The sequence below is a fragment of the Schistocerca cancellata genome, chromosome 5 (genome assembly GCF_023864275.1).
Source record: "Schistocerca cancellata isolate TAMUIC-IGC-003103 chromosome 5, iqSchCanc2.1, whole genome shotgun sequence".
NCBI lineage: Eukaryota > Metazoa > Arthropoda > Insecta > Orthoptera > Acrididae > Schistocerca > Schistocerca cancellata.
The window spans coordinates 146,082,296-146,107,540 of NC_064630.1; the positions used below are offsets into that span (position 1 = coordinate 146,082,296).

Consider the following 25,245-nt stretch of genomic DNA (forward strand, 5'->3'; position numbering starts at 1 on the left):
AATTATTTGAATTACAGGTGACAACTTTGAGTTTTTAATTGAAATTGCTTCTACTACACATCTGATGAGAAGTCCTGGTGTTACACTTACATTGGTATCATTTCTCACCACAAGTTGTGCAGTGTATGTTTTGCCAGGAACATAGTTTTGGAAAATCATTACTCTTGGAATAGGTGTGAAGGGAGTTGACACTTCCATTTCCTGACTCTCAAAGGAGTTACACTTTCGGAAAGGTTTAATAAGTTTCAGCATCCTTTCTTCAGTAGATAGCTGCAGTTCAGAATTGTATGTTGAAGGCTTCAGCTGAAAAAAAAACACCCTTGAAGTATAATGATATCATAACATCCTTGTAGTATAATGACAACATACATAAGGGAATTTTACATACTCTATCACAGAACACTGGGGCCAGAACTAGAACAGATATTTATTTGATAGCCAACAAAACACTGAGTTGATAAAGACATTTAAATAACTCATCACAGATATAACTGTTCTTGTAGAAAACTGCTTACTAAAGTTTAAAGCATACATTCTGCGTAACAGAAATCCCTGCTATCCAGTGAAAGGAGGTATGATTCACAACCATTGTACAATGGTGGGAGCAAGTGTTCCTGTCTCGTGTAACATAAGAGATTTCACATATTCTGATTCACTCCTCAAGAGATGTCATGTTGGCTTGGGACACTAGATTATCAGAATGTCTAACAGAACTGAGGAGTAAGTAATTTGAAACCATTCTTATACTAACCAACCAACTAACTTCTTAACACTAGTCCTGCAGATGAGGTGGGTTGTTGAACTACTAGTTCTACCTCCAACAAAGAAATCAATGGATGACAGTGCTGAACAGGCATGATGTTAGCATGGCTATCCATCAACTGATAATTTTCGTTTCTTAAACTTTCACTATTTCTGCTGACATACAACTGCTGCTTCAATATTTGTCAAAGGCATAATTGGACACAATATTTTACATCATGAGGTATGCTCATTATTCTCCCAGCTGTTAAAGCTGCCTCTTAAAACTAGAAGATATACCTCTCCTTCAAGTACCTATTCGCTTACCCTCGCAAGCTGAGTTGATTTTGTTTTAGTTCTTGTATCAATGTAAATTCCCCGGTGGTGTTAGAGGTTGTGGTCTTCATATCAAAACAGCTACTCACTTGTGGAACTGAATACTTCATTCTTGCACTGTTGTATATTATTATGACACACATTATATATTATTATTATTATAATACTGTTATATAAACATTATTATAATACTGTTTTATTTTCAATACAAAATATTAATTCAGAAAATATTAATAATATTTTGGAAATAAGTCAGTCTACTGAAATAAGTTATTCATTCACTGGAACAATGATGAGCATCAAAAAAAAATTTTTTTTTTAAATTCATTTCAGTCTCTAGTACATGGATGAAACTTGAGTCAAATGTAAACAAAATACTGTGTTTTCAGAATATATGATGTGATAGAGTAATATGTAAGACTTACTAGACTTGAAGTACTAAACTTGAGTTGTTTTTCAGAGATCAATGTGTAACATGAAAAGTAAAACAAATTATCCATATGTTACTACTGAACAGTCATTAAAACAAGTAGTAGCATTCTCAGACCTTAACACAACAAAAACTGTATTTTTTTTAAACATACAAATTTATATTACAAAAAGTATGATTTTTTTAAATTCCTCTTTAAAAACCTATTAATAACAATACCATTTATAATAAGAAATAAATGTATTTTTTTTAATCAATAAACAAATAAACAGCACAAAATACTTCCTCTCCAACAATTTTCAGTAGCCTTTGCATTCTTCTGTTTCACATTATGAGTATTCATGTTCTTTCACAGATGGATAGTCTTCTACAACTGTCTTCAGGATTTCTGCATTTTCTTCTTATAGCAACTAGAGTAGTGCAAAAATATCTTTCTTCTTGCAGCTATTATCCCAGGGCATGACATTTTCAACATCACCATCTCAGTGTTTAAAAAAAAAAAAAAGCAACGAATGTTCCTGGACAAGATGATGAGACTGAAAATGAGTTTCTATTGTAACAAAAATCACATATTTTTGTATGGCAAACTGTTTTTCCTGACACAGTATGGCAAAAAAGATGATGCCCAGTCCTCAATAATTTCACTCTTTTACCACTTCAAAAGGGGGCTGGTTACTTTCTGCACCTCTGAAGCACCAAACTATATTGGTGCATAATCTTAATGTTTTCAGTACCTCTTAGAATTTTTCCATATAGGCCAAAGCTATAGTCATGAGTCCCACCCTTACTGGATACATGTTTTGTATGGTTGAAAGCCAAGTACAAAATCTTGACCATTAACACTTTGGAGACCAAGACTAAGTTTACCTCAGGCTGCAACTCTGTTTTAAAAAGACCACGCCCAAGTATAGGTTAAGACACAATTTTCTGGGTGCACAAGCCACCAATTGTTCAAAAACTGGATTCATTTCATATGAGAACAATGTATAAATGTCTCACAACATGCCTCTTGACTAGTGCTGTCTTCTGTTGTTAATTTCTAGGATTATTAGTGAACATTACAATTTGACCTGCATTGGTCCAAATACTGTGTATAAAATCACCACTTTCCAAATTTCTCATTTCAAATGGTGTAACTTTCCATATTGACATAGTTCACAAAAGAATGACACCACATCTGGTATGCTTATACCCTTGGTAAGATTTTGGTAGTCCATATACTGTTTTTACCTGCATTCAGCATTCTCTCGCAAATCACTTTATGATGCAGAACTTTTTTGCATGACCCTCTGTCAGTACCAGTGGACAAATTTACATTACCTTTATTTTTCTTCTGCCTAGAATGGCAATTTCTTGACAGATGGCCTTACTCCCTGCAAATCCAAAAGTAAAGTGACCACTACTGTCAATAAGCTACAAAAGGACTATGAAAGTTTACCATTGACAGTAGAGGAGCGAACATTAAGAGTAAAAAGCTTGGAATTAGAGTCCGAATGTACCAAAAAAGAAAGAAATAAGATAGGGAGAAATTTGAACAATATGACCAAAAGAGCAGAAGCAGGTATCTTAGATCAAAATAGTACATTAGCGCAGAAGGGAGTATCTGAATGCAAAGTATATATAGATGTGGTAAAAGAGGCTATAAAGAAAAGGGAAACCGAATCATCAAATGAAGTAGGTCAGGTTGCTAATATTCAACTACCTGCGCCCAAGACAGACATGTAATAGTTATCCGCATCCTGCCATAAGCCTGATAGCAAGTGCAAGTGAAGACTGCAAAATTCATAGTTTACCAGTACCTAAAACACGCGCGCAACTGCCACACAGTGCTCCACACACTTGTAACAACACACCAAAGTCTGATTATGCCACATCTTTAACATCCATCTTCGCTGATGAAAGGTTGCTTAGACATAGGAAGTTCCTCACATATTTGACAGATGGAAAGCAGATGAACACAGTAGTTTTTATCAGTGTGTTCCACTACGTATTTCCATGTAACTGGACAGAGGATCAAAAGATAATATTTACTGTTGGTTACACCCAAGGTGACATTCTTTTGTGGGCCACTGAAATGGCAGAACGTTGTCACAGTTATGAGCAATCTAACATGCTTTCTTACTTTCTTAGACAAGTACTGGTTGGAAGCTGTTCAAGAAAGACTAAGATATAAAGTCTTTAAACTGGCTCTATTTAATAGCAAGCATGGAAGCTAGCAGGGTTATTTCAAAAAGTATTTAAGTAAGACCAGATATTGGACCAATCCCATATCACATGTGAATGTATTGAAGATATTAAAGAGCCGACTGCTGCTACACATAAGGGAAAAATTAGCAACCACACCAGAACACGACACTGAGTGCGTTTTGTCAGTTTTGGATTCCATTGGCCTGATTTATGAAGAAGTGCCATGGCAACCTAAAGCAGCAGATAAACACCTCAACCCATCTTTGGAAACCAATCTGCAAATAATAATGTTACTACACAACAAGCATGGCAACCATATCCGACACCGTACATACAAAAAGGGAATGGATATGGTAACAGAAATGGGAAAAACAAAAGATTTAAACAAGGTTACCATAACAACAGGAACAACTACAACGGAAAAGCAAACTACAGTCCACCAGTACAAGGCTATCCACTGCCCCAAGTAGTAACAGCCAGCCGATGCAGTGGCAAGCGGTAAGCAACAATCAAATGTGATGTGCTGTGTCCCAGCCAATCTTCAGACAACATAACAGCGTGAACTATAATTTTGCAACTACCAATACAAATTTGTGTGAAGATGGTAAACAAACAAAAGTAGTGAAGTTACAAGCACTTATTCCATTGAAAATAGGACACTTTACTGTCAAATATAATTTCCTCATCACTGACAAATTAATAGTAACTTGTTTCATTGGGATGGACATGTTTAGAACTTTTAAGACACAAATTGACATGGGAAATGGTAAACGCTATTTCAGTGTAAACAAACAGGTATTTTCTGTTGATTTGGCAAAAACATCAGACCAGGAGGTCAAGCAGAAGGAGTAGTCTGACGTAACAGGTCAATTCATTATGTCCTACTGTATTATTTGTAAACACTCACTGTAATGAGCAAGTACCAGAATCAGATGTAAACTATGAAATGGTGGAGCAAAAGGTAAGTGAGTCCAGCACCTTAAATGAATATTCGATATATAAAGTAGCAGGTAAGTGACACTGAGAGGGATATTAAATGATACAGCACCTCGCTTGACACGAAGAGCGGTAAAGAAGGGTGTGACACACACTGTGACGTGATTGCAACGGTGAGCTACATCAGCAGATGAGGTGAAAGCAACAACTCGTGCACACATGGATGTAAACACAGCCACAGATTTAATTATTAGAGAGCTGACATGATAAACAACCGCCAGCTAACTCAGTTAAATGCAACTCACCCACACACATACTTATAAGAATTATATACATATAGGAATAAAGAAGGAGTAACTATATTATATCTATAAACTTAAGGGGGATTATATATATGCAACGTTGGCTGCACAAAACCAGCAACTAACAAACCAACTTTGATCCCCATCATATGGGATCCATGCCAGATGGGGTTGATGGAAGAGATAGAGAAGATCCAACAGAGAGCAGCGCGCTTCATTACAGGATCATTTAGTAATTGTGAAAGCATTACGGAGATGATAGATAAACTCCAGTGGAAGACTCTGCAGGAGAGATGCTCAGTAGCTCGGTACGGGCTTTTGTTGAAGTTTCGAGAACATACATTCACCGAAGAGTCAAGCAGTATATTGCTCCCTCCTACGTATATCTCGCAAAGAGACCATGAGGATAAAATCAGAGAGATTAGAGCCCACACAAAAGCATACCGACAATCCTTCTTTCCATGAACTATGCGAGACTGGAATAGAAGGGAGAACCATTAGAGGTACTCAAGGTACCCTCTGCCACACACCGTCAGGTGGCTTGCAGAGTATGGATGTAGATGTAGATATCATGGCAAGCATTGACAGCATCACAGCAACAAACACATAAGTATGCTACTGGCCGCTATCTAGACTTTTACGATCTCCTACACTAATGTTTGCCGTTGGTGAGCATTAGTCAAATTTTAAAGTCAGTTTGATTCTGACTAAATATGGATTCATGCAAATTGCACTTTAAACACCGTTGATGATCATAAAAAGCCAAAGAATGTGGTATAGGTTCCCATGCTTGATAACAGGACAAAATTTGTTGCTCACTATCTACTTTGTTCTGTAGTACTGAGCTTGAGCAAATGTGAAAAGCAGACTGCAATATTTCTAGTGAGCAGGTCATATGTAACAACACCAGCTAATACATAAATAAAAGATCGCATTTATGATTCAGTCCTGTCCTCGAACTTCCACTCATCCAGCAGTCTGGTGATGCCTGTTGGTACTGTCTCCATGACAGATCTTCCCTGTTGTACTTCATTCTCACGATAACAGTTACAGACAGTTTAATACGATTCATTTCCTTTATTAGAAATTTTATTCTGGATTAATTTTCGTTCTTTTTCAACTGAATATCACCATTTTCTAAAGCTGATTACATCCTGGTAACATTTTTATCCAGTATTCTAATACATGAACAGAAACCGAATTTCTCATTTGCAATCCACTTAGTAAATCGTTAGTCTGTCATAACCAAATGAAATACTGATCTGCGTTCTGAAGCAACTAATGCTTTTGAAGGCCAAGATTTCCATTTTTGAATGTTGCTTCACTTAAAGAGAGTCATTAATATTTGTATAGTATCCTTACATGAATGAGAATGTTTATTGCAAACCTGTTCAAATCCAACAAAAGTTTGTAAAACGATAGAATTTACAGCTATTTCCTCCAGTTGTTTCACAAAATTCTCAGGTTTTAATCAGAGTGATGGACTGTTGTAGTGGCCTATTCATGGTTTCTCCTGCAGCTCTTGCACTGGCATCGTGCAAGTCAATGTCACGTGACTGTTTGAGTAATGTTGATACTGTATCAAGCACTTCAGTGTATCAGCAAATCTCGAGCCTGCTGGAACATAAGTAACATTTGCTGAGCCCTGCCCATCCAAAATCTTCAAAATAAATCTGCTCTCTGACCTCAATATCTGAGGCTTAATCTGTAAATGAAAGACAAACCCTATATACTCTACTAGACAAAGCAAAAATGTTGATCTCAGCAGCAACAATTTAATCTGCGAATGTAAGACGACCTTATATTTTTCGAATGATGAATTTGGGAAAAAATGTTGTCTTATAATCAGATAAATATGGTAAATTGTTTTCGGGAGGATATAAAATGCGGAGGAAGGGGTGGAGGGCAGATGCACGAGGGATGGTATGTCACCGGATTGTAATCTTTTGCTTCCCTCCTTCATAGGTCTGCAAACTGAAGAGCAAGCACTCTCTACCCAACTACATCACAAGAAGCAATTACAGGGTGTTTCACAAAGTTATACTGACCATTCTGTAGCGTACCTTATCAACCACTGTCATCAAAGTGCACAGACATGCCAAGGGTGTGTGTTTTCCACAAAGTGTGTTAACACTACACGGAATAAAGATATGAATTACTAATATTATAAACACAAGAAGAGCATGTGAACAGATTCTATGTACATGTCTGCATACTGTTCTACACTGCTAGAGGGGAAATTACTGTTCTACACTGATAGAGGGGTAATTGATTCCTAATAATCCTGTATGGCAGTTGTAGCATTCATCTGGGAAGGCAACTTCCACTACTAAAAGTGCTCCTTGCTTTTCCATTTACAAACAGACTGATCCCCAGCATTTCCTGACCAGTTCTCTTATGTGAGTAGACAAAATACGATCATTGAGCTCGTATTTGTATAGTTTAGTAATTTTCAGTTTATTATTATTATTATTATTATTATTATCAAATAAGTATGTATTTGCAGTTGTTAAGTGAGCTTTGGTGTAAAATATGTTCCTATAAACAACAGCTGAGAAGTGTTTACCTTGTAATTGTGATGTTGTCAGTGGCCAACATAGTGCTAGTAAGAAAGGGATTGGATAAGTAAATATGACACCCAGCTGCTATCTGTCATTGGCAGTGCATTGTAAAGCCACTAACCATGTTGCAGTCATTTGGTGCTGAATTAATGAATGACTAGAAAGTTACTGTACTTCTCTCATCATCAATTGTGTTACTGGTGGACTACACAAATAAAGCCCTTCCATTAAGGAATTGCTGGCACTCATAGAGTGGGCTGTACTGATTGGTGCCACTTAACACACATCCACAGTACGTCTTACAAGAAGGTTGTGATCATGAAGAAATGTGACTGATCATGTTCAAATCTAGAAAAGTAATCTGCTATAACGCATTGCTTGACTTAAGCTGGAATATCTGAAACTCCATAACATGCTGGTGATCTACTTCTGTTGCAGAGTGAGCCAATTTAAATTTCTGGGCCTCTTCAGGTGTTACGAGAGCTGAGGCTGGGGTGACAGTTTTGATGCCCCTCGTTCTGTGAAATAATAGAAACAATGAAACTGACATTGTCAAATACATATTGACAGCATGTTACATCTGAGGCAGCTTCAGCTGTTGAGCTTCTTTACATAATTACTCACATAACAACTGCAAAAAAGTACTTGATAAAATGAAAATAAGTAATATATAAACTCAAAAACAAGCCACATTCATGGTAAGTAAAGTCAGCTTACCCATAAGAATGCTACAGGTGCCATACATGATGATTACAGATCAATTCACTCTCTAGCAGTGTAGAACAGTGTGCAGAAATTTACATTGAATCTGTCCACATTCTTTTTCTTGCATTTGTATTATCAGTAACACACATCTGTATTCCCTGTAATGTTAATGCACTTTGCAGAAAATAAACACCCCCGGGCATGTCCGTGAGCTGGTCACCAGTGATTCGTAAGCTGGACTGTGGAAGAGTCGGTATAACTTTGTGTAATTGCTTCTTGTGATATAGTTCCGTAGAGAGAGTGAGGAATCGCCCTGTGAAGGAGGGAAGCATATTACCAAAACCCAATGACCTACCTTCTCTCACATTTATATCCTCCATTTCCTTCATGCTGCTACACCCCCAGAATACAATTTATCCATTAATATGGTTCTACAGCACCTATATGCGGTACATATATTTAATATCTGTCCTTAGCCTACGTCATTTACCAATAAACATTATTTTAATACCATTAAAACAATATTTTTAATAACTGCTACTTTCCCATTCCCTGCAATGTGGAAACTAATAGTCCTAGAGAAAAAATGAGTAGGACCTATTTCATATGAAATTTAATGCAGTTCAACTTTGTACTGGGAAATGTTTTCACTAGATGAGCTATTCAAGAAAAACAGAAAAGTGACCTTTAAAGATCCCTCCATGCTCACAGTCCACTGGCAAGGATTTTTAGTATGTTTTTCATGGCACTTCCTCCTACCACTGTACAAAAATTTATGGCCACATGAAATTTTCTCCTAAATTTTCCTTCACTAACTGGACTAAAAAATTGTTTTGATATTTAACTGTTTATGAGATATGATAACTGTTATGAACAGTTATCTCTTGTTCTATTTTTAGTGTGTGTGGTAAGAACAGAGCATACTAATTTCAATTCATTCTCTTGAGACTGGAGACTGATACATACTACCACTAATGGCTTCCAGCCTGCCACTGTGATATATGTGCCAATCAGAACTCAGGGTTTTGATATTGTTCTCACTTCTGGTTTCAATAAACTATGTTTTTAGTACTATGTGAGCATAGGAGCTATTATTAGTGAGATCATTGGATCTTACTTCAATCTCTTCTGTTGGTAGTTAATGTCACATTATTTACTTTTCCTGATGAAAGGATGAATTTTCCACTCTATAATTCACATGGCCAATCAATTCTTGTATTCAAATATAGCATTTAAATTATTTTCTTATCTGATGAAAGGTATATCAAACTTAAAACCACACATGCACTCTGAAACCAAAGTAGCCATTCCCTGGATATGCACAAGCTTAAGCCTTCCATCCAATTACCATCCACCTTAAACTATGTACAACTAACATTAAACAATGGACAATCCAGGATTGGATGTAATATTATAATATTATGAAGAGGATAATTGCTACTCACCATATAGTGGAGATGCTGAGTGCAGATAGGCACAACAGAAAGACTGTCGGAAAGTGAGCTTTCAGCCAACAAGGCCTTTGTCAGAAATAAACAACACACACACACACTCGTGCAAACACAACTCACACACACACATGTGACTACAGTCTCTGGCAACTGAAACCAGACTGCGAGCAGTAGGTGCTGGAGGTGAGGAGGAGGCTGGGGCAGGGAGGGGGAAATTGCAGGGTAGGGTTGGAGGGCAGTAAGTGCTGCTTGTCGGAGCATGCAGGAACGAGGTGGACAGAGGGTAGGGCAACTAGGTGCAGTCTAGAGGTTAGACAGAGAGCGAGGGAGACGGTGGTAGTGGAAACGTAAAATTAGAAGACAAACTCAAAGACTATTGTAAGACTGTTATAACCAGAGGTCAAGCTAGATGAATGTAGTACTGCAGATGACACAAAGCTGTAATACCAAATTGCCTAAGGGCAAAGATAAAAAATACAAAAACAAAAACAAGCCCTTGCACCTTTTAGGAGGTAAGACCAAATGAACTGTTTCATGAATGTAAAAGCACAAGCTACTGAGTAGCCACTGAGGAATATCAAACTGTACAAAGTGGATAATGTAATGTCAATTTTTATCAAGAGCAATTGTGTGACCATATTTTTTACAAATTTTCAATATCAGTACAAAATTTCATTCAAACTCGTGATCCCCAACTGGCAGTTTTCCTTTATGAGAGTACAAATTCCTCCACTTTCGTTCTCCATGAACCAGAGTATAGGAACTATTTTGGTGGTCAGGTATTTCTTTTCCCTTTCCCATTTCTTTTTCTCAAGGTGGACAACTTGGGGTGTTTCCCTTTCATGTATGTGTATGACGTCTTAAATGTCACACCAGGAGTACAGAACAATGTGTAGCGCATCTGTCAGTTAAATGTGGTCTATGTTACCTTTGACTGTTCTTGACCAAATACAGTCATCTTTTCGTTTTGTTCTCGCAGTCCAGCTATTCCGTACAATGGTCTTGTAAGAGATGTCTCACTATATCCAACTACTAAATGATTAACATGTCTTCAATGATACTCTTCTGTAATGCTTCAACTGTGTACATTAATTGTGATGACTGATCCAATTATCAGTGACTCATGACTCATAAGTTCAATTACATCATTCAGTATGTCTGACCACACCGAACTCTACTTTAGATCTAAGATTTACAGTCTTCATTTGTCTTGAACATTTACATCATAGTACGTCCATTTTCTCCGAGGTGTTCATGACACCTTCAAGGGCATCACCAAGGAATAAATGTCCATGTCCAGCAAGTGTTACCACATTCACCACGCCACGCATTACCCCTGCTGTATAACATCACTGCGTACATACCATCTATACAGATCACAGATTGGGACACGTACAGTATACTTTTCACTCTGCATAAAATGTTTATAAAAGAGACAACAATCTTTTGCCAGTATGAGCATCTTCAGTGGACCACAGATCATTCTTATGAATAACCCATATTACACTACAGATTCTCCTACTGAGACGAAAAATATCATGTGAAATTCCCTTAACGTGCTCTTTACAATTAAATTCACATTTTTGATAGCATATTACAATTTCTTGTCCATTCCATTTTTTTAACAAATATATTTAATATTTTCTTTAAATGTTCATGCATGATCATTTATTTGATCTCGAAGAGTTGACATGAAATATATCACTAGTAATACACCCACCATGGCTTGATTGTTACGCACTCCATAGCAGTAATTGTGCTTCTAGTTTATAAGAGCTTGACATGTGTTTTCTTCATTTAAAATGAAGTACTTTGCTAGGTAACTGCAGTGGTTTAACATTAGCAATAGGGTATACAAGGGTTACAACTTTAATAGTGGCAACTATTTATTTACAGCTAGTACAAAATAGATACATGTTTCAAAGTTTTACTGACCTTCAAAGTAGTCACCAGCACTGTGTATAACCAGTTGCCAGCAATGTGGAAGTCGTAGGATACTCTTAGCAGTGCCAGTTGTGTTGACAGTTCGAGTGGCACGGTCTATTGCCTGGTGAATTTATAGCAATTCTGAATTGAAAGCCGTGATGTGTTTCCTTCAGTTTATAAATCGAGATGAACTCGCAAGGGCTTAAGTCAGGGGAGTGCAATAGGTGATATAGCACTTAGCAGTCCCATCAGTCAAACAAATCAGTAACAGCTTGCACTGTACGTGGTTGAGCATTGTCCTGCAAAATGACGCTCAGGTCCTGCAGAAAGAGTCATCACTTCTGTCTCTATGCTGTTCATTTTTGGAACACAACCTACGACAGCTTAGAGACAGAAGTGATGACACTTTCTGCAGCACCTGACCATCACTTTGCAGGACAATGCTAAAGCACATACAGTGCAAGCTGTTACTGATTTGTTTGACTGATGGGGCTGTTAAGTGCTATACCACCTACTGCACTCCCCTGACTTAAGCCCTCAGGAGTTCAACTGGATTTCTAAACTGAAGGAAAAACTTCACAGCATTTGCTTCAGAGCTGCTACAAATTCGTCAGGCAATAGACTGCGCTGCTTGAACTGTCAACACAACTGGCACTGCTAAGAGTATCATATGACTTCCACATCGCTGGCAACGGGTTACACACAATACTGGTGACTACTTTGAAGGTCAGTAAAACTAGCTGTAAATAAATAGTTGCCACTATTAACCCTTAACTACTATGGTCATTCACAGGAACACAATTACTATGGAGGGGTCTCACTGACCGCATTTTTATATTTTATATATCAAACCATAATTTTGCAGAATATATATAGTTTCTTGACTTCCTGTCATTCATTACACTTCTTAGATGTGGCCTTTGTAGAAATTTGATTTTTTTCAAACAAAGCAGTATTTTAAACACTTCGGCAATTAAAACAAAGCAAAATCTGGAGTATATTTTTAGTTTATGAGTAACTAAAATAACAGCAAATAGTTAGCTCTCTATTCACACACAGATTTTAATCAGAGGGATTATATTACAAACTGGTAATATAACTAAGTGGAAAAATCCAACTTTACATACAATAAATTGTGTGCAAAGTCAGCTTTCAGTTTACAACTCAGCTTTGCAATGTAGAGTGAATATTTCAGTCCAAAAGTCTATGAATGGAGAAACTTTGTCACATTTTACTTCTAAAATTACAAGTAAAAACTAAATACTTTTTCTCATGTGCCACTGAATCATACTTTAGTCAATTTCCACCTGCAAACACTTCACACAGACCTTCCTGGAACACTCCAAACAAATCGGAACACCACACTGTTGACATGGATACCTTGTTTTCCTCTTCAGACGAGGAGGGCAAAAGGCACATGTTTTTCAATCTTCGAATTCTTCTTCCGGTGTCTGAGGCTCATCTTGTAAGTGAAGTATTCTTCTGATGGTGTCACTCAGCTATCGTGGCAAGCGTACAATAGAAATTCTGCACTTTATAATTATGAAGTTCAACTAGGTCTCTTGTTAGAGTCTTCATGAAGCCCAATCTCGTCATTACCTCTGCCTTTGGATAAGCTTGATGTACCATATAACAATTTACACCGCAAGCACTCGTTCCCTGACTTGAAAATGGCTGAATACACTAACAGACGAATTGTTGTTGTTGTTGTGGTCTTCAGTCCTGAGGCTGGTTTGATGCAGCTCTCCATGCTACTCTATCCTGTGCAAGCTTCTTCATCTCCCAGTACTTACTGCAACCTACATCCTTCTGAATCTGCTTAGTGTATTCATCTCTTGGTCTCCCTCTACGATTTTTACCCTCCACGCTGCCCTCCAATACTAAATTGGTGACCCCTTGATGCCTCAGAACAAGTCCTACCAACCGATCCCTTCTTCTGGTCAAGTTGTGCCACAAACTTCTCTTCTCCCCAATCCTATTCAATACTTCCTCATTAGTTATGTGATCTACCCATCTAATCTTCAGCATTCTTCAGTAGCACTACATTTCGAAAGCTTCTATTCTCTTCTTGTCCAAACTATTTATCATCCATGTTTCACTTCCATACATGGCTACACTCCATACAAATACTTTCAGAAACGACTTCCTGACACTTAAATCTAAACTCGATGTTAACAAATTTCTCTTCTTCAGAAACGCTTTCCTTGCCATTGCCAGTCTACATTTTATATCCTCTCTACTTCGACCGTCATCAGTTATTTTGCTTCCCAAATAGCAAAACTCCTTTACTACTTTAAGTGTCTCATTTCCTAATCTAATACCCTCAACATCACCCGACTTAATTAGACTACATTCCATTATCCTCATTTTGCTTTTGTTGATGTTCATCTTATATCCTCCCTTCAAGACACCATACATTCCGTTCAACTGCTCTTCCAAGTCCTTTGCTGTCTCTGACAGAATTACAATGTCATCGGCAAACCTCAAAGTTTTTATTTCTTGTCCATGGATTTTAATACCTACTCCAAATTTTTCTTCTGTTTCCTTTACTGCTTGCTCAATATACAGATTGAATAACATCGGGGAGAGGCTACAACCCTGTCTTACTCTCTTCCCAACCACTGCTTCCCTGTCATACCCCTCGACTCTTATAACTGCCATCTGGTTTCTGTACAAATTGTAAATAGCCTTTCGCTCCCTGTATTTAACCCCTGCCACCTTTAGAATTTGAAAGAGAGCATTCCAGTCAACATTGTCAAAAGCTTTCTCTAAGTCTACAAATGCTAGAAATGTAGGTTTGCCTTTCCTTAATCTTTCTTCTAAGATAAGTCGTAAGGTCAGTATTGCCTCACGCGTTCCAGTATTTCTAGAGAATCCAAACTGATCTTCCCCGAGGTCGGCCTCTACTAGTTTTTCCATTCATCTGTAAAGAATTTGTGTTAGTATTTTGCAGCTGTGGCTTATTAAACTGATTGTTTGGTAATTTTCACATCTGTCAACACCTGCTTTCTTTGGGATTGGAATTATTATATTCTTCTTGAAGTCTGAGGGTATTTCGCCTGTTTCATACATCTTGCTCACCAGACGGTAGAGTTTTGTCAGGACTGGCTCTCCCAAGGCCGTCAGAAGTTCCAATGGAATGTTGTCTACTCCGGGGGCCTTGTTTTGACTCAGGTCTTTCAGTGCTCTGTCAAACTCTTCACGCAGTATCGTATCTCCCATTTCATCTTCATCTACATCCTCTTCCATTTCCATAAAATTGTCCTCAAGTACATCACCCTTGTATAGAACCTCTATATCCTCCTTCCACCTTTCTGCTTCCACTTCTTTGCTTAGAACTGGGTTTCCATCTGAGCTCTTGATATTCATACAAGTGGTTCTCTTATCTCCAAAGACCTCTTTAATTTTCCTGTAGGCAGTATCTATCTTACCCCTAGTGAGATAAGCCTCTACATCCTTACATTTTTCCTCTAGCCATCCCTGCTTAGCCATTTTGCACTTCCTGTCGATCTCATTTTTGAGACGTTTGTATTCCTTTTTGCCTGCTTCATTTACTGCATTTTTATATTTTCTCCTTTCATCAATTAAATTCAATATTCCTTCTGTTACCCAGGGATTTCTACTAGCCCTCATCTTTTTATCTATTTGATCCTCTGCTGCCTTCACTACTTCATCCCTCAAAGCTACCCATTTTTCTTCTACTGTATTTCTTTCCCACATTCCTGTCAATTGTTCCCTTATGCTCTCCCTGAAACTCTGTACAACCTCTGGTTCTTTCAGTTTATCCAGGTCCCATCTCCTTAAATTCCCACCTTTTTGCAGTTTCTTCAGTTTTAATCTACAGGTCATAACCAATAGATTGTGGTCAGAGTCCACATCTGCCCCTGGAAATGTCTTACAATTTAAAACCTGGTTCCTAAATCTCTGTCTTACCATTATATAATCTATCTGATACCTTTTAGTATCTCCAGGGTTATTCCATGTATACAACCTTCTATCTTGATTCTTAAACCAAGTGTTAGCTATGATTAAGCTGTGCTCTGTGCAGAATTCTACCAGGCGGCTTCCTCTTTCATTTCTTAGCCCCAATCCATATTCACCTACTACGTTTCCTTCTCTCCCTTTTCCTACACTCGAATTCCAGTCACCCATGACTATTAAATTTTCGTCTCCCTTCACTATCTGAATAATTTCTTTTATATCATCAAACATTTCTTCAATTTCTTCGTCATCTGCAGAGCTAGTTGGCATATAAACTTGTACTACTGTAGTAGGCGTGAGCTTCGTATCTATCTTGGCCACAATGATGCGTTCACTATGCTGTTTGTAGTAGCTTACCCGCATTCCTATTTTCCTATTCATTATTAAACCTACTCCTGCATTATCCCTATTTGACTTTATGTTTATAACCCTGTAGTCACCTGACCAGAAGTCTTGTTCCTCCTGCCACCGAACTTCACTAATTCCCACTATATCTAACTTTAACCTATCCATTTCCCTTTTTAATTTTTCTAACCTACCTGCCCGATTAAGGGATCTGACATTCCACGCTCCGATCCGTAGAACGCCAGTTTTCTTTCTCCTGATAACGACATCCTCTTGTGTGGTCCCCGCCCGGAGATCCGAATGGGGGACTATTTTATCTCCGGAATATTTTACCCAAGAGGACGCCATCAACATTTAATCATACAGTAAAGCTGCATGCCCTCAGGAAAAATTACGGCCATAGTTTCCCCTTGCTTTCAGCCGTTCGCAGTACCAGCACAGCAAGGCCGTTTTGGTTATTGTTACAAGACCAGATCAGTCAATCATCCAGACTGTTGCCCTTGCAACTACTGAAAAGGCTGCTGCCCCTCTTCAGGAACCACACGTTTGTCTGGCCTCTCAACAGATACCCCTCCGTTGTGGTTGTACCTACGGTACGGCTATCTGTATCGCTGAGGCACGCAAGCCTCCCCACCAACAGCAAGGTCCATGGTTCATGGGGGGGAACAACAGACGAATTAGAGCCTTCAATTCAATGACATCAACATCTTGTAGACAGGATAAGTGATCGTTAGCATACAGTTCTCTAAGCTTAGTTATTTTCAGATTTGTCCATCGAACGATTTCATCTAGAATGTCTGGTGTAAAGAACAGTTTCCATACCTCCAAAACAGCAGGGATTTTTTGCCATCTGTCGCAGTTCAGGAAGCTGCAAGACAATGTTGTGTTGCCTTGTTCTTACATTAGCTGGTTGCTGCTTTTTTCTCCATCGAAAACATCTGTTCTTACCAAAGACGTAAGGTCCATCGTCATCAGCTGTCATATCTTCATCACTTTCAGTTTCCTGCTCTGAATTAGTGTTGTGATCACTAAATATCTCAAAATCAGGGTCATTATCACTGTCATCAAAGTATTCATCCGAAGATTCAACGGGGCGATCTTGAACATCCACATGTGCCTCATACAACACATGTTGCATAGAAGGCCCAGCTTTCCCTGCCACGGTGAAACAGTAGCATGCAACAAAAACACAGCACGCAAACACTATGTTTGTGATACCTCTCAAAGCTAATAATTACGAAACAGAGAACAGCAACAATGCAAGAATGCTGGCAAGTGTAGCTTGACAGCCAGTAGGAAGGTACATGGAAGAGTCCATTTGACTTTGCAGGGGTGTGAGAAATATCTCGACACAAAAATTTGTAGCAGTCTGAGAGACGGTCAATAGTAAGGGTTAAAGTTCCAACCCTCATACTTAATTTCATCATTTAGTATCCAAATCTCAGATTTGAAAACATCAACATACACAGAATGCAGATTACCACACACCGGTTGCAGGGTAAATTTGTTTGCCCCTAACTAGTTTGGATACCCCTTCGATAAAGTGACCAATAGTCACTCAACACATCTTTTCCAACTTTAACAACTGAGTTCAACCCTTTCTATGGGCAGATACTGTGCAAAAATTCTTCCTTTCAGATGGAAGTGTCCCCTATTCATTCCCTACCAAAAATGGCTTAGGTTATCCATTTATTGATTCACCTAGCCAAAGGACCAACAACCTCTACTGGGTATACCTATCCCTAGATTCCTCTACATAAAATACACTACAGGTCATTTCTTTCTTGAATGTTTCTTGAATGCACCTGTACTCAGGTGCAGGACAGTCTCTCTATAGGTCTCCCTACCCATTTCAAATCCCTCAATTCACCTAAAGCAGGGTACATTTCACCATATAAAATCTGTATGCACAGTACCTCAATTTCATTTCTCACATCCAGAAAGGAAGGGGGTTTCTTCACTTCTGGCATTCTTTAGCCCAGTTTTAAAGCATGCCTCACCATACTCCCTATACCAAATAGTTCTTACCTACTTGTTTGTACTATACGAAAACAAATCTGTGTTAACGTATAACTTTAGGTAATGTTATCCCATATTCATTTCCTTTTTTGCTCCATCATTTAGGCCCACTATTATGTTTTTATTTAATATTACATAAGCTAATTGAAATTGCCATTTTCACTCTTTGAAGGAGCAGCAGATTTTATCAAAATCTGCTTGGATAGTTAAGATAACTCTAGTTTCTTTTCTCCACAGTCACTTATTTCATAAAACATTTATATCATAATACATATATCTCAATCATTAAATATCATTTATGTCTTCTACTAAGACTGATCAAACATTATATTACTTAAATATAGCCTAATTTTTGTGACCACTATTAAAATGATCTTGTTTTATTTATTGTGCATCTATGCTATCAATTAATCAGTTTCCACCTGGATGGCACATATCACACTTATATTAGCATGTCATATTTCAGATTGTTGCACAGCACACACGGGCTTTTTTCCCTTGTCTTCCCCCACAATATGTGATGTGCCTAACATGCGGTGTACTGACATCACACTCAATATGTGTACAGTACGAAAATTATATCCAATTGTCGAGGTCATATCATCACATGTGCACTGCTCCCCTCGGCCATCCAGTGACAACGGGTTGTGATTTAAACATGCAGAAAAGAGAGACTTATGAATATGGATAGCGGGAAAGATAGAACTATCTTATAGTACTCTTGGTGGAGAAGGAAGAAAGGAAAGTAAACAATATATTTGTTAAGTTTGAGGAAAGAAAGAAGACAGACCCAAAAGACAGAATCCCTTACTACCCCCACCCCCAAGGAATTCCCACTGCTGCTGAAGTTCTTCATTTTGACGTCAAAGGGAGAAGGTGTTTGGTATTCCGTACACAAGTGACTTGTTACATTGTCACTGTAACAGATCCCAAAAACTGACCTTAGCAAACCTCTGTTGGAAGCATGAAGAGGAAGAAAAACAACATAGAAAGAAAACAAAAGTTTAATAAATCGTCAACTATCCTCATCATATATTAGCATCCCTATGAACTACCCATAAAGAACCTGACATATAAAACCAAATGAAACCCTACAATTTTGTATTGTTTCTATTAAAAAAATATACAAAATCGCAAGTATATATAACAGTTTACCTAGATATTGAATAGCAGCGGGGGGGGGGGCATAAAGTGTGATATATATATATATATATATATATATATATATATATATATATATATATATATATATATATATATATATATATATATATATATATATATATATATATATACACTGGAAAGTGATAAAAAAATTGCTGCTTACATAATTAAAAGGGAAATTTTGAAAGAATGATTGAAGAAAAATTGGAAGGTCACATATCCTGAATGAACTTTAACTGGCACTAATATAAACAGACCTTCAATACTCAATACATATATTCAGCTTTTAACATTAGTAAATTTACGTACATCCTTTTTTGTTACTGCTATTATGCATGGAGGTTGGTATGACTATACTGGTTCCAGACCACTCCTACTCTGCTCACGCAAATTCTTCTTGTTATCTTCAATCCTCTTGATGCAGGATTCTCGGCAGATCACAGATTAATGAAGAGAATAAACTCTGCTATCTTGATACGTGTCTTTAATACTTTCTAACATACAAATGGAATACACATTTTTTAACAATATTAACTCAACAGAACTCGCAATATATCCACCTGCTATCACATACAGCCACAGATGAATCGAAAGCAATGAAAAAAAAGTTGAAAAGCATCTTGCTATCTCTTTTGTTTGTATATCAATGTTATCTGCAGTACAGAAATTATAGCGCATAGTCCCATTGATCCTTTGTGAAATCTTTGATGCGGTGACAACTCGTTTCCTTATCAGCCGCCCGGGGAAAGTATTTCACCTCATCGCTAGCACTTATTCAGTGGTCATACCAGCCGAACATCCGACATCCGCTGATAAGGTAAGGTTCTTGCTGCTTCTATGACACTGTCAAGCACAGAAAATTCATGTTTCCATGATATTGTCGAGCACAGAAAATTCAGTTTTTATGACAATGTCAAGCACGGAGAATCTATGTTTTCACAATGTTATCGAGCACAGGAAACTCGTGTTACACGAAGTATTGTCATTTTTTAGTTCATCACACCCACACCCACGTATCTCACATGCACACTTAACACTTTGAAGGCAGTTTACATATGTTTCTGTGCTTTATTTTTGAGCATCTCTCACACCGTTGCATTACACAAAGTTTTTTTAGTGTCCTTTCCACATCTATATACATAACAAAAGAAAATAAAAATACAACTACAAAAATAAACTTATCCTATTCATTTGCTGACATGCCATTATTGTTGCTTATATAGCCGGATTGTCATTTTGTTTAGTACACTTTGTTAAATTATAATTTCATTACATTATTCAATTCCAATTATATGAGTACACTTTTTACTCTCATTTGGTTTTACATTCTTTACACAACATTCATACAATAATAGATTTGCTTTTCCTTTATAGCATAAATTGACATACATTTCATTTCAATTTACAGTGACTACTCGTTGGAATGTATTTATCAAGTTCAAAGAATTAAAGAAGTAAACAATAGTCGCTACAACATATTCTATGCACTGCTTATATAACTACGTGTGGACTCATCTCTCTAGCATTCTCCACAAAGGCTCTACCACTACAGGGCTGAGGAAATTTCATGGAAAGGCATTTATGTGCTCAGTTACATCTCGTTACTAGACTTAATAGTGATTCCCAGAGCAAAATAGTTTGTTGTTTACAAACAGAACGCAAACCTAATGATACCAATTGTATCGAATAATTATTCAGTGTTTAAAGTGCACCTCAATATTTACTTGTCATGTTCATTGTATAAAGGACAACTATTTCATATGCTGAGGTACATATAGTTGCATCATCAACACTGTATGTTATGTACAATGAATGTAACACAGTGTTTATATACGTAACAAACATGCAAAAAAAGTTCAATGTAAATCAAGTGTTTGATGCTTTCATGTGTAGTCGACACTCACAGTAGTTAGGTTTCGACCCCTTGATTATTTGGCAGTGCTCCACCTTACTTTAACATTACAATATGTGACATACTGCAACTGTATTCTTCTAAACATATTCTCACACTATCACATTCATACAAATCATAAACTTACAACTATATTTACTTGCTGTGTGGTCCTTTCTTATGTTTATACGGTACCTAACACTTGACAAGCATTTATCGATCTTTACTTTTAGGACATGTCGATGCATCATTCCCTGGAAGAAAACACTTAACTCTAATTCAAAACTAAATCTTCATAGAAAAGTGTATAGTGGCTCAACGGTTATTAATACCTCTTTCATATATTCACCCATGTACTCGTTTACTCCAGTGTGCTGTCATGCTATCACAAACTCATTTAATGTAATGTGTGCATCTCTACTTACCCTATAAACCTGAAAGGTAAAGTGTATTATAGGCGTGGTGCAACCTTATACTGTACTCATTTATTTACCTACTGCAAAGATTTTCTGGTCCTTAATTATAACTAGTGCATGTACTTTCAATACTTAAATTTGTAAATATACACTCCTGGAAATTGAAATAAGAACACCGTGAATTCATTGTCCCAGGAAGGGGAAACTTTATTGACACATTCCTGGGGTCAGATACATCACATGATCACACTGACAGAACCACAGGCACATAAACACAGGCAACAGAGCATGCACAATGTCGGTACTAGTACAGTGTATATCCACCTTTCGCAGCAATGCAGGCTGCTATTCTCCCATGGAGACGATCGTAGAGATGCTGGATGTAGTCCTGTGGAACGGCTTGCCATGCCATTTCCACCTGGTCCCTCAGTTGGACCAGCGTTCGTGCTGGACGTGCAGACCGCGTGAGACGACGCTTCATCCAGTCCCAAACATGCTCAATGGGGGACAGATCCGGAGATCTTGCTGGCCAGGGTAGTTGACTTACACCTTCTAGAGCACGTTGGGTGGCACGGGATACATGCGGACGTGCATTGTCCTGTTGGAACAGCAAGTTCCCTTGCCGGTCTAGGAATGGTAGAACGATGGGTTCGATGACGGTTTGGATGTACCGTGCACTATTCAGTGTCCCCTGGACGATCACCAGTGGTGTACGGCCAGTGTAGGAGATCGCTCCCCACACCATGATGCCGGGTGTTGGCCCTGTGTGCCTCGGTCGTATGCAGTCCTGATTGTGGTGCTCACCTGCACGGCGCCAAACACGCATACGACCATCATTGGCACCAAGGCAGAAGCGACTCTCATCGCTGAAGACGACACGTCTCCATTCGTCCCTCCATTCACGCCTGTTGCGACACCACTGGAGGCGGGCTGCACGATGTTGGGGCATGAGCGGAAGACGGCCTAACGGTGTGCGGGACCGTAGCCCAGCTTCATGGAGACGATTGCAAATGGTCCTCGCCGATACCCCAGGAGCAACAGTGTCCCTAATTTGCTGGGAAGTGGCGGTGCGGTCCCCTACGGCACTGCGTAGGATCCTACGGTCTTGGCATGCATCCGTGCGTCGCTGCGGTCCGGTCCCAGGTCGACGGGCACGTGCACCTTCCACCGACCACTGGCGACAACATCGATGTACTGTGGAGACCTCATGTCCCACGTGTTGAGCAATTCGGCGGTACGTCCACCCGGCCTCCCGCATGCCCACTATACGCCCTCGCTCAAAGTCCGTCAACTGCACATACGGTTCACGTCCACGCTGTCGCGGCATGCTACCAGTGTTAAAGACTGCGATGGAGCTCCGTTTGCCACGGCAAACTGGCTGACACTGACGGCGGCGGTGCACAAATGCTGCGCAGCTAGCGCCATTCGACGGCCAACACCGCAGTTCCGGGTGTGTCCGCTGTGCTGTGCGTGTGATCATTGCTTGTACAGCCCTCTCGCAGTGTCCGGAGCAAGTATGGTGGGTCTGACACACCAGTGTCAATGTGTTCTTTTTTCCATTTCCAGGAGTGTATAATGTACATAGTAGCGCAACTTCAGTAAATATCTCTTAGTTTAGGATTCCCTTTCTGTGTATACAGGGAGGTCCATTGATCGTGAACGGGCCAAATATCTCACGAAATAAACGTCAAACGAAAAAAATACAAAGAACGAAACTTGTCTAGCTTGAAGGGAGAAACCAGATGGCGCTATGGTTGGCCCGCTAGAAGGTGCTGCCATAGGTCAAACAGATATCAACTGCGTTTTTTTTTAAATAGTAACCCCCATTGTTTATTACATATTGAATATTCACACTCTTCCTTAATTTTCTATGTCCCAGTTTATGCAATAGGCTCTAGAAATGCTAGTGCAGGCCGTAAGTGCTCCAACACTTTCAGCTGTGTCTGTCTGGTGCGCAAGCGCTTATGGTTTGTTGACTAGCTCTCTCCCCAATACACATGTGCTACGTTGCTCTGTTACTACTAACGTCGCGGCGAGTTGTGTATTGCAGTACGCGCTACCGTGTGTTTCAAACGTTCATTTATTCTTTTACAACTGGGCTACGCACAAGGGGAAGTGTTATGTTTTAAGACTCGTCATCTCTAGACACCTAAAAGTAAAATTATTCCTTGTTACACCCACTTACCTTATCATTTATGCATTTGACATACAGGAAAAAACCTAAACAAAGATTTTCCTTATCAACAACATAAATTCTGGAATGTGATTTTCCAGCATCCTAAATCTAATATTATTATACATATGTACAACTTAAAGGTGTACAAATGGCTGCATACCCTTCTTCAATATATAAACGTTCTCAAGTCTTAGTGTGGGTAAAGGCCCTTGTCTTTACGCATGTTTGCGTGTGCCAATCTGTATGCTCCCGGGTAGGGAATTTTGGTAATTATGTATGGTTCAGTGTATCGTAATTGCCACTTATGGTTCAGTTTTCCCATTTTTGTACTGAGCGAGGTGGTGCAGTGGTTAGACACTGGACTCGCATTCGGGAGGACGATGGTTCAATCCCACATCCGACCATACTGATTTAGGTTTTCCGTGATTTCCCTAAATCGCTCCAGGCAAATGCCAGGATGGTTCCTTTCAAAGGGCATGGCCGACTTCCTTCCCCGTCCTTCCCTAATCTGATGAGACCGATGACATCGCTGTCTGGTCTGCTTCCCCAAAAAAACCCAACCCAACCCATTTTTGTGGATTTGGGATGTGTTCTAAGAAACGTCTTTTGTCTTATGTGAAACTATGTTGTTTCTGCTTTCTAATTCCTTTACTGTATTTAGCCTGGGTTTCAAGATTGATTACTACTTCTTGTATTTATCATGCAGTGATAATTCTGGTATTGGTATCTTGGGTAAAGGTTTTTCCCATTTGTCTACCTGTTTGCAACTGAACATCAGCCTATTTGGTGTAAATCCAGTTTATGTATTGGGAAGGACATAAACAACTTGTAAGAAAGGAGTGATATATTCAGTCCACTTGTATGTTTACGAGGTATAACACCCTTTCTATGGGGGATGCTTCAGGGTGAAATTTGGATACTAAAATTGATTCAGTTGGAACCCCACAAAATTATGAGACATTATCTGTTAACATGACTTCTGGTTTTCCTACTCCTATAAAATAATCCTCTTTAATTTGTCTTATAAATGAACTGGCTGTAACTTTCCCTGTAGCATACAGTTTTATGTATTTAGTGAAAATATCATACATGCCTACTATATATTTTGCTCCCCCCTTACATCTGGAATAGGGTCTTAACCACAATGGGATGTAATTCTATCTGTTTGGAGATGTTAGAATGTTTTGCTTTCTGGCAAACAATACACTTTCTTACCACCTGTAGTACTCTTCACCTAAGATTGGGGAAATAATAATAATTAGCTATTTTATCAGTGCATTTTGCAGTGCCATAATAGCCCCAAGTATTGTGTCTGTATAAGATAAAATCATTCACATATTCCTCTGGCAAACACACATGCCGTTGTTCTAGTGTGGGAGGGTTCCTGTGGACAGCACACCCTTGTGATCATAAAAGACCTTTTCAATTTTTCATCACCGTTATCTGTAAGTGTTGCTCTTACCTTACTCCAGCATGTGTATTCCTACTCCATATGTTTACACATGTGGACTTAGTATGTTTTGAGTGCTTTGCCCACCATCAAAATAGCTCTTATTTCACCTTCCTGCTCTAAAAGATCGTTGAATTCCTCTAAGCCTTGTGGTAGTCGAGAAAGAGCATCAGCTATTATGTTTTGATTTCCTTTTATGTATACTATTTCGCCTGGCTATCTGTCAGT

General features: G+C 38.7%; 1 protein-coding gene across 1 annotated transcript in view; it reads right to left on the reverse strand.

The window, feature by feature from the left end:
* LOC126188891 (hydrocephalus-inducing protein homolog) overlaps positions 1-25,245 on the reverse strand; it is a 54,150-nt gene that overhangs the window by 11,954 nt on the left and 16,951 nt on the right. The window contains exon 2 of the mRNA XM_049930574.1: positions 91-303. Coding sequence (XP_049786531.1) covers positions 91-303 — 213 coding nt within the window. The remainder of the gene's footprint in view (positions 1-90; positions 304-25,245) is intronic.